The 10312-nt window shown below is 46.0% G+C and overlaps 1 protein-coding gene across 4 annotated transcripts in view; it reads right to left on the minus strand.

The window, feature by feature from the left end:
* LOC102283927 (aldehyde oxidase 2) overlaps positions 1–9707 on the minus strand; it is a 77955-nt gene extending 68248 nt beyond the window's left edge. For all 4 annotated transcript variants that reach the window (XM_070388438.1, XM_070388426.1, XM_070388433.1 and 1 more), the window contains exons 1-6: positions 9512–9707; positions 8686–8743; positions 7112–7208; positions 5898–6006; positions 4256–4382; positions 2092–2153 (exon numbers count right to left, since the gene is read on the minus strand). In XM_070388438.1, coding sequence (XP_070244539.1) covers positions 2092–2153; positions 4256–4382; positions 5898–6006; positions 7112–7208; positions 8686–8743; positions 9512–9565 — 507 coding nt within the window. In that variant the 5' untranslated portion in view covers positions 9566–9707. The remainder of the gene's footprint in view (positions 1–2091; positions 2154–4255; positions 4383–5897; positions 6007–7111; positions 7209–8685; positions 8744–9511) is intronic.
* Between the last annotated feature and the right edge of the window lie 605 nt (positions 9708–10312).

Consider the following 10312-nt stretch of genomic DNA (forward strand, 5'->3'; position numbering starts at 1 on the left):
TTGCCATTGATGTATACTTAATTTTTTCCCTATATTTTATGACTACAAATAACATAAACACTTCTGTTCATTGCAGGTATAGTTTTGTGTACATCTCTGAATTTTTTTTAAGGTGAATTCCTAGTTGTAGAATCACTTGATAAGATGTTTTTCAGAGCAATAACCATTGCTAGTATCCATTCTCTGCAAGATTTGACAACATTGACTATTATCATTTATATAGGGACCTAAAAAAGAGAAAATAAAAAGAAAAACAAAGAAAGAAAGCAGTTTTGGAGCCAGGTCTCCCCACCATCTGCAATCTGTATGGCACTGACTGGGAATGAAAGGACAATCAGTGAATTTTAAAGCCGGTTTCCATTCGCTGGTTCTTTCATTTCCCATTTCTCCAACCTTACTTCTTGTATTTTATTCCTCAAATAGTCTCTCCTAAGTCTCTAGTAAAATACTTTCTTCCAGATACTTGAATTCTTTGTCTCTGCACAAACGTCTCAGGCTGGCAGCTTCCTAGTTCTGCCCAAGAAGCAAAACCAGCTGAGCCAAGCCAGTAGCACTTCCTCTCTCACTCAAAACTCTGAGCTCTCATGACAGACCATGAGTGAGTGGTAACAGAGGAAGCCAGTCTCCGCTTGCCTAGCAGATAAGAGCCTTGGGTATTCCTGCTTTGGGACTCGCTTCCTTTCACCCGTTAATGTTCCTGGGTCCTGTTGGCTGCACGGTGGGTCTCTGACTACAATTTTTCCTTTAGCCCCAAAGGCTGTGCCTGGAAAGGTGGATAACATCCATGTTCCAGAGGGAGAGAGGTTGCCTTTAACTTCCTTCATTTGTATTTCACAAGTGTTTTTCCGTTTACACCAGTAATTTGATGGCTTTACAAGCCATACATTTTATTTCTCAGCTTGTCAACCACTGGCTCCCCCGTGTGGCAATAGAACATGGGACAGGCATGGGGGATGGGCCTGGCTCTGGGGAGCGGGACACACCTGCTGGTTCATTTCTAGGCCCTTGTCCACTCTTCATGGAGCTGAGGCAAGAGCACAGATGGAGGCCCTGGCCTGGGGCTTGCTGCTCTTCCCTCCTCACCCTGGCTCTAGGTCTGTACTGTGAGGGGCCTCACACACCTGTGAACCAGCATGCAAATCCAAATTCTGTCTACTTCCTCCCCGAACAGCCAGTGTTTGGCTTCTGGTGCACATGCTGGCTGTTATGATCTTCTCAAGGAAGATGGACTGGGGGAAGAGGCCTGTTCCTGGGAATGGGGTCAAGACCATGTCTGGAGCATAGTCCAGAAAAGGGTGAAGGCTTGAAGTGAACAAGTCACTTTGGCCCTGTGGCCTCCTGAGATTGGCTGTAGGGGGACCAGCGAAGGGTTCTCTGAAGTTTGGGATCCCCCTTGCTTGGGTCTAAGGGTGGTACTGCCTATGTCCTTCCTGCCCTCTGCAGAGGGTGATCAGATGTGTTTGATCTCCCTGGCAAACACTATTTGTAGTGTCGATGGCATCTTTGATACAGTAGTAAATACGTGTTGAGTTTTAAGTGAGTCTTGAGTTCAAGACTTTGCTACGTGCCTTCAATTTCTCATTTGATTTTCACAGCAGCCCAGTGAGGTGTCACTATTTGGTGGGGGAATCTCTCTGCACTCTGGTAGTTGGGGTGAAGTTTGGATTCTACTATGCCATTTTGGCTTCTTTATTTGCTCACACTTTCCCAGCTGGTCTGGATTCTTGGCACTAACCTTGCCTCCCCCAGGCAAACTCCGTGTCTTTGCTTGTCTCCTTGGGTTTGCTGGAGACCTCCTCCCTGTACTGTCCCGATGCCTTGCTGAAATCGTCATGGAAGATGTCTAGCTGGCTGGCTAGATCACCTGGCTTTCTGGTGGTGTGATGTCGAGGGTGAAAAGTAGTATAACACCCACCCTTCCCTCAACAAAGAGCTCAGACTCCTGTGAGTTAGATGGAGCTATTGATAACTCAGTCAGTCTTCCTTACGATCTATTTGCATGGTCTAAAAATGCGACTCCTGTGTTCCCAGACTAGACCGTCTGTCACCGTCATTCTTGCTCTGTGGGTGCCCCCGCAGCCCCCTACTCACCAAACAAAAGGTCTTCCCGCTTGCGAGAATTGGCCGATACCCAGTGCAGCGGCACAGGTTACCTAATCAGAGAAAAAGCAAAGTTATCAGTATGTTTTATTTTTAGTGATTTTTACTTTATTTTTCTTTAGAAAGTTGAAGACAGGTGTTTGTTTTTGAGGATATTTGAATATCTGCTAGGCTGTTCACTGCTTTTTCCTTCCTCTTAGATAATACCCTTCCTGTCACCTCAATTCTAGTTTTATTCTCTGTTTGAAAGAAGACGATAGTCTATCTGGTGAGCTCAGTTGCATCCATCTATTAAATTATTCATTCATTCAACGTGTATCTGTTGACAACAGCTATATTTCAGATACTATGTAAGATGTAAATGATCCTAAAACAGGAAAATATGCATTGTTTCTAAGGCTGTATATGAATGAGGTATCATGCCTTGACAGCTTGTTAGTAGAGCCCCTCAGTGGACATTAGGTCACTGCTTCAGAATTTCCTAGGGTATTTGTTTAAAATGCGAATCTCTGGCCTTTCTCCAATTCTAAATCAGAATGTCTGGGGACAAGCCCAGGAATCTGCGTTTAAGAGGTCTGTGGTGATTCTATTGCATGGGAAAGTACGAGAGCCTCAGGTTTCCAAGGGATGAAGGTGCAGGGGAGGCTGCCGTGGAGGAAGGTTAGTGTGGAATCGAGGTCATCTGGAGAGGCTTCACAAAGAAGCTCATGCTGAAGGATGAGAAAGAAATGGATTGATGGAGAGCACGGGAGGGGCACTCGGGGTTCACGGAGCAGTGCAGGCAAAAGTGGAAACGTGCAGAGGATGGAGGGCTGAGAGGAGACTGGCCAGTAGGGAGTCACACAGCTGAGGAGGAAGAATGAGTTTGGGAGGCCAGCTGTTGTGCTTCTCTGAATGCCGGGGGAAGGAGGGTGGGTGTGGCCATGTGAGGGATGAGGACTTGTTGAAGGACCTCACGTAGTGGAAGGACCTAAGGAAGGCAGGATTTTAGATGACTTGTTTGGATGTCCTGTAACGGAGCAGAGAGAGTAAAGGAAGTCCACTGTAACTGGAAGACTAGGAGAGTGTGTGGGGCTTAGACTTCAGGCCTCAAACTAAGGATTTATGTGTCTAACAGATGTCTTGTTTAGTGATGGTTGATGACCCAGTGTGAGGTTTGTTGAGAGGAAGCAGAAGATGCTGTGTATGTGAATACACGCGTGCATGCATGCGTGCACAGTTGCGTCCAACTCTTTGTGACCCCATAGACTGTAGCCCTCCAGGCTTCTTTGTCCATGGAATTTCCCAAGAATATTGGAGTGGGTTGCCATTTCCTACCCCAAGGGATCTTCCTGACCCCAGGATCAAACCTGCGTCTCTTCCATTGGCAGGTGGGTATTTACCACTAGCGCCACCTGGGAAACCCATGAGGTTTCCTGCAAAAAGGATATGTCTATGAACCCCTCTTTAGTAACTTAAACCCATTGTAAATTTGAAAAGATCCTTTCAATATGTGAAGAGCTGTGTTATGGGTTGAATCGTGTCCCCAGAGATGTGCTAAGATATCTTTGGAACCTGTGAATGTGACCTTATTTGAAATTCTGCAGAGCTGCAGATGTAATCAGGTGAAGAGGAAGCCCTACTCATCTTAGGGTAGGCCTTAATCCAGTGGCTGGACTAGAAAAAGAGGGAAATCTGGACATAGATACACAGGGGAGAAGGCCATAAGTAGATGGAAGAAGAGATTGGAGTGATGAATCTCTAAATCAAGGAGGGCCAGGACTGCTGTCAGCCACTAGAAGCTGGAAAGAGGAAAGGAAAAGTCTCTTCTAGGGCCTTGATTTCAGACTCTTTGCCTCCAGAACCATAAGAGAAGAAATTCCTGTTGTTTTCTTTTCCCAAGTTTGTGGTGCTTTGTTATGACAGCCCAAATGAAGGCAGCCAGGTAAAGTCACTGGGTAGGGAAGAGAAAGCAGGGTGTTAAGGTGGGGGTGTGGGCCACTTGTTTGGGGAGCAAGTGCTCTGGTGAGCAGCTGCTAAGCTTGACATTATCTGCTCCTGGTGAAAGCAGCTACTTCAGAAACCATTGAGGGGGTCCCTGAGTGGGGCTGGGGTGGCATGGTAGGGGGAAGCACAGCCTGACACGTGCCCCCGCCTGGCCTCAGGTCAGACCTACCCCCCAGGGCTTCCAGCAGTTGCTCCTCAGAGGGCTGTGGGTGGTTCCTCAGCAGCGTGTACATGGACATCACCATCCCAGGGGTGCAGAAGCCACACTGGGTACCGTGGCTCTTGGCAATCCTCTCCTGGAAGGACACAGGCATGGTCACAGGCCCTGACTTCCCACTGTCACCTCCTCCCACCAGGGTCCATGTCAAGCGTCTCCCTTGTCACAGTGGGACCTCCTCCCTGAGCAATGCACCCTCACCTCGGGCAGAGTCGGCCAGCATCCCCTTTCCTTGGCTGCTCCCAGGTGAGGTGAGCCGGCAGCCGTGTCCTAGCACTGCAGTTGCTTTTCAAGCTCAAATGTCCAGATCCCTCTAACAGGAAATTATTGGTGCACAACCTCCATTCCCAGAGTGAGAATTCTCCAGAAATCAGTAATGACAAGGAATGTGTGTGTAATTAAAAAACAGTTTTATCGAGCACCTCCACGTCTTTCCCAGCTTGGTTCTGAGCAGGGGTCACCTCTTTCTGAGTAACTGAGAGACTCTCCACTATGGAGCTTATATTACTCTCTTCTCCAAATTCTTCTGTGTGGATCAAAAGGAGCTCTGCTTTCCAAGGTCCAAGATTCGGGTCTGTGTTCTAGGTCCTGGCTATTTAGAGTGCAGTCGGGTCTGTGTTCTAAGTCCTGGCTATTTAGAGTGCAGTCGGGTCTGTGTTCTAGGTCCTGGCTATTTAGAGTGCAGTCGGGTCTGTGTTCTAGGTCCTGGCTATTTAGAGTGCAGTCGGGTCTTCTAGGTCCTGGCTATTTAGAGTGCAGTCGGGTCTGTGTTCTAGGTCCTGGCTATTTAGAGTGCAGTCCGTGGACTGGCAGTGTTGTTGTTGGTCCCACATGTGATCTTGTAGGAAATGTGGAACCTCAGGTCTCTGTTTTAAACCTTTTGAATCAGGATCTGCATTTTTAGAAAGCTCCTGGCTGATTGATTTTTAGGCATATTAAAGCTTGAGAAGGCTTGCTCTGGATGCAGATCTTAGTGTAATCCTAGGATTTGGGCTTATCGGTCTCGGGGTAAGCATCCTCTCTGACATTCTCAGAGACTCTAGTAAACTCTGCTGGGTCTTTTGCCTTTGCTGACATTCCTGGAATTGATTCTTATGATTAAATTCAGTTGACTCCTGCCTGGTCGTACTTGCAGCGTTAGTGTGTCTGAATGTATGACTTCCCCAACCCCTGTGCCGATGACTGAGAGATTGGTGTGTTTCTGCCCATACGTATCACAGTACTCTTAAAACTCCATACCAGAGGGAATAAACTTAAACTTTACCCTGTCATCCTCGAGATGTTTTATTCTATGCATAGTACCCTCTGTGTAATATTTATTCTGCATTGCAGTCTAATATGCATTAATTAATATTTTGATCATGCTGTTACTATTCAAGCAGACAAAATAAGAAGAAAGATGATCAGCTAATGAAATATGGATGTATTTCTAGCTTTGTTTTAAGTCATTTAACAGATATTATTATCTGGATCAGTGTGTATCTAAAGCTTCTACTTTCTGGACCACAACGTAGAAGCCCTAGGAGGCACAGTCAACACAGCTTTGATTACAAAGATAGGGTTAAGAAGTGAGAAAATTGGGATGTGCTCTTACCTGCACGGGGTGAAGCCTGGTTTTCATGCTTCCAACACCTTCCACAGTGGTGACAGCAGCCCCATACAGAGAGCAGATGGGCACCAGGCAGGCGGTGACAGAGAAGTGTCTTAATGTGAGAAGCACAGGGAAAATCAACAGGAGTAACACAGTTCTGCCTGGTGGGAATGTGGGAATGAAGAAGCGTAGCAGAACCCCTCCCCTCAACCAGCCTGTCATTCAGTCTAGAGGGGGGCGGACTGGAGGGGTGACCAGGAGGGAGAATTAGAGTCCTCTCTGCTGACTCTCTATCATCTGTAATAATTGGGGTTCTTAGGGGGAATATGGGCATTCTGAACCTCAGAAACACTTTCCAAGCCCAGAACAGACCCAGCTGGATCTGGATGCAGTGGGTATGGACTTGTCTCATCAGGAATAATTTGGATGTCAATTATTACTCATTATAGCATTGATCCCATAACAGGCAAAAGGCCCACCTTGTCTTTAACCATATTTGAGAATTTTTTTGACTGTTTATTTTAAACTCTGTATAAGGTTATTTAGAAAAGTTGGAAAGCCTGTGTCCTGAGGCCATTTTTTGCAATCTTGGGCCAGCAGATTTGGGAGCAGTCCAAGTACTGGAATCCAGCCCTTAATGAAATGCTGAAATCATGGGCCGCATTCAGTTCAACAGTAAAAACAGCCAGAAAATGTGGGCCTGAGTTCTTGTTCTATGGCTTACTAATTGTATGACTGAACAAGTCACTTCATCTTTCTGAACCTCAGTTTCCTCACCCATCAAATGAATGTTTGGCCTAAATTGGAGTTTCTTTTTTTTTGGCCACACCACACAGCATGAGGGATCTGCAGCACACCAGATCTTCCTCCAACAGGGATCAAACCTGTGTCCCTTGCAGTGGAAGCACAGAGTCTTAACTGCTAGATCACCAGGGAGGTCCCTAAGTTGGGGTTTCTTAACTGGGATGCATCAATGGGCCTTGGGAGATCCATGGCCCCCTGGAAACTGTGTAAAACATTATTAGTTTCTTTTTGTGATTAATTTTGATTGGAGTATAGTTGTTTTACAGTGTTGTGCATTAGTAGTTTTTATAAAAACACAAGCTTTTATCAGATTTTCAGAGAGAGTTAGAATCACAAAGCTGGAAGGCCTTTGAGATCATCCTCAGCTGTGAGAGGAGAATGCGAGCCTGACCTCCGGGCATCTGTGTGGATACCTTATCTCCTGGGACGTGGGGTCTCGCTTAGACACCATCACGGTGCAGGCACCGCAGCCTCCTCTTCCGCAGGCGTACTTGGTTCCGGTGAGGCGCACTGGGAGGGCCGGTCAAGGAAAGACTCCTGGTGGACATGTCGCCGTCATTAGAGCTTCCTCCCTAGGGTGTTGCTAGTGAGGAAAGTCTCCTTCGTGGAGTGAGATGCAGGTCTGAGAAGACATTTCCCTGCCTCCAAGCCTCAGTTAAGACCAGTCTGTGTCTTACTAGCTGTGTGACGCTGCACACACAAACCTCTCCCTACCTGTTTCCTCACTAGCAATGAGGGAAAAGCAGTATCTACTTGATCTTCACAGGCTTATCGTAAGCATCTTGTCAGATAACAAAAGTAAAAGCCCTTAGAAAAATCCTATTTCATTATAGGTAGTCTTCTGGGTTCCAATTAATGTAATTGGAAGAGAAGTACTTATTTTTATCAGGTTAATGTATTGCTAGATCTTCTCAGTTATTTGTATTGCATTTGAAACCCAGTCAGTGAGCCTTCAGAGAAACTCCCATCCTTATTTTCTACCTCTCTGCTCCCTCTTGGTCCAGGTCCAATCTCAAGGCCCAGCCTCTGCTCCTCTCTTAAGTCATCTTTCTCCCTGATTGTGGTCCATTTCCACATAGTTTATGGATTGGATAAACTAGTAATTAACTAGACTGGCTAAGAAGACTTTGGAATCACTGGCTTTTTAAAAAAAGGCCATATGGCTTGTTCATCTAAATTAAGTCATAACCATAAATGCTTATCAGAGAGTATGTGAATGAATTGGAGTGGGCTGAGTGTACCTGGAGAGCTTGGGCTCCCTTTTAGATGGAGGATGACAGACAGGCCCCACTCAGCTCTAAGCAAGATTGCTGCCAGGTAAGAATGACTGTTTTTCATGAGAAACTCCTATTTCTTTTTTTTTTCTTCCTATTTCTTTTTTATAATGAGATTTCCTAATTTTCAAACATTTGACAGTGAGTGATAACTATGTGGGCTTTTAAACAAAACTTATAATGTCTCTTTTTAAAAAATTTGGCTTCTTCGAAAGATCCACTAGATTTATCAATTAAAATATGTTAGCCATTATGAAAATCTAAATTTCAGAATATAGAAAGTTGAGGGAAAACCTCTTGTGAGAAAATAGATGTTGAGAAAGGTAATCTCCTATGACACGTGCTCTTCCTAAATCTGGAGAATTTGGTTTTCCTCCAGGGTAAGGTACATGCAAAACAAACCTCTCTTATATAACCACCCTCTTGGGAAGCTGGAAGGCCCTTAAAGGAATAATTAGTGCTGAAGGAAAGAGCTTAGCTTCTATTTCATGATTATTAAATCAAGATATAAGAAACTCTGGGGAAACTTCATCCTTTTCAAATAGCTCAATTAACTTAATATCCTTAGAACCATTGCCAAGAGCAAAAAGAGAATGAGGGCCAAGGGGCCTGGCTGTTTGCAGATAGAGAAGTTTGATTAATTTTCATAATCACAGTTAGCCTAAGCTTTAAGGCAAACACAGACCTGGCCAAGACTCTGGCCAAAAGGATCCAGTTCTTTCTTAGGAAGCTCAAGAGAGTGACTTCTGGGTCTGCATTCCTCTCAATCACCTGCATTGGAAACAGAGAGGAGACTATTATGGGGATTGAATGGATGACCCAGTGAGACTCAGGAGACATAGAGACAAAAACTTGATCTCTGTGTTGGGAGGATCCCCTGAAGGAGGACATAGCAACCGACTCCAGTATTCTAGCCTGGAGAATCCCATGGACAGAGGAGACTGGTGGGCTACAGTCCAAGAGGTCACAAAAAGTCAGACACAACTGAAGTGACCTAGCACATATGCACATATCAACTAATTCTGTATAATGGAAACTGAACAGAAAAATTAAGTTCATAAATAGAAAAATAAAGAATGCTCCACTTCTTATCCTCCTGAATTTGAGAATCAAAATACATTGCTAGAATAGAGTGCTTCTGGTGTATTGGGCCCAGCGCTGAGGTCCTCTATAAGCATTTAAGAGGTTTCTAATCAATGAAAGAAGCATCTCTCTTTCGATCTCTACAATAGTCATAAAGACGGGCACCCTGAGACTCAGGGAAGTGAAGTGACTTGTAGAAGGTTGTGCAGTAAACGGTGGAGCTGGATTGGAACCCAGGCCATGTGACATGAGGCACGTGTCTTTACCCCCAGTGCTCTATCACCTCTCCCACTCCCTGGTGGAATGTAGAACAGGCCGAAGTAGACTGGTTCCCAGTCTCTGGCTTCTTGTCCCTGATTGGAGGGGGTCTCAACCCAAACAGGTCACATGTGCTTCCCTCAGGCTAGAAGTTTCCTGCTGACTCTGCAAACTGTGGTGGTGATACCCAACACTTACCTTCCTCCCGTTCACAAAGAAAACCAGCTCATCCGATCTCGACGGGCAAGGCATTGCGCCTGGAGATGAAGTTTCGCCTTACAGCTCTAGGGGGAGTGCTCTCTGGAGCCAGCCGTAGAAACGAGCAGACAAGATTTAGGTCCAAGCAACTGAAATCTCTCCTGGTGTGGAAGCAGACAGTGTGGAGCCCCAGGGAGCAGAGCAAGGGGGTGGAGACTACCTGGCTTCATGGCCTTTTAAGTCAAGGGCATCTCTGTGGCCCAGCCTCCCAACTCTGCCTCACTTGGCCTTCCACCAATCCTGGCTTCCCCCAGGCTTGGGCTGGAAGGCATGCTTCCAGCCCATGCCTCTTCTTGCATCCTTGGAAGTTGGAGGGCTTCACTGTGAAAACTATAAACAACTGTCTAAACTCAAAGCCCCTCTGCGTGCTAACTCAGCTCCAGGAACAAGTCCTGGATGGATTTTCTCCTCTGAGAGAGCTAGCAGTGGGCTTTCTGAGACCTCCCACTTTCCCCAACCTTTTTCTAATTCTAGCTGCAGAAATGTCTCCTCATAGGGAATCATGTGAACCAGTCCAGTCTGTGCCCTGACATGGAGGTGTGGGATATCTCATCCACTTAGCTCCTTGATGCCCTTCCTCTCCACCTACAGGATTATTCCACTGGAAAAGAGTGTCTAGTTTAGTCAGCCACTCAACAGATAAATAAACTGGGGCCCAGATAGGCGATGGCATTCCCTGGTGGCTCAGATGGTAAAGAATCTGCCCTGCAATGCAGGAGACCTGGGTTTGATCCCTGGATT

The sequence above is a fragment of the Bos mutus genome, chromosome 2 (genome assembly GCF_027580195.1).
Source record: "Bos mutus isolate GX-2022 chromosome 2, NWIPB_WYAK_1.1, whole genome shotgun sequence".
Taxonomy (NCBI): Eukaryota; Metazoa; Chordata; class Mammalia; order Artiodactyla; family Bovidae; genus Bos; species Bos mutus.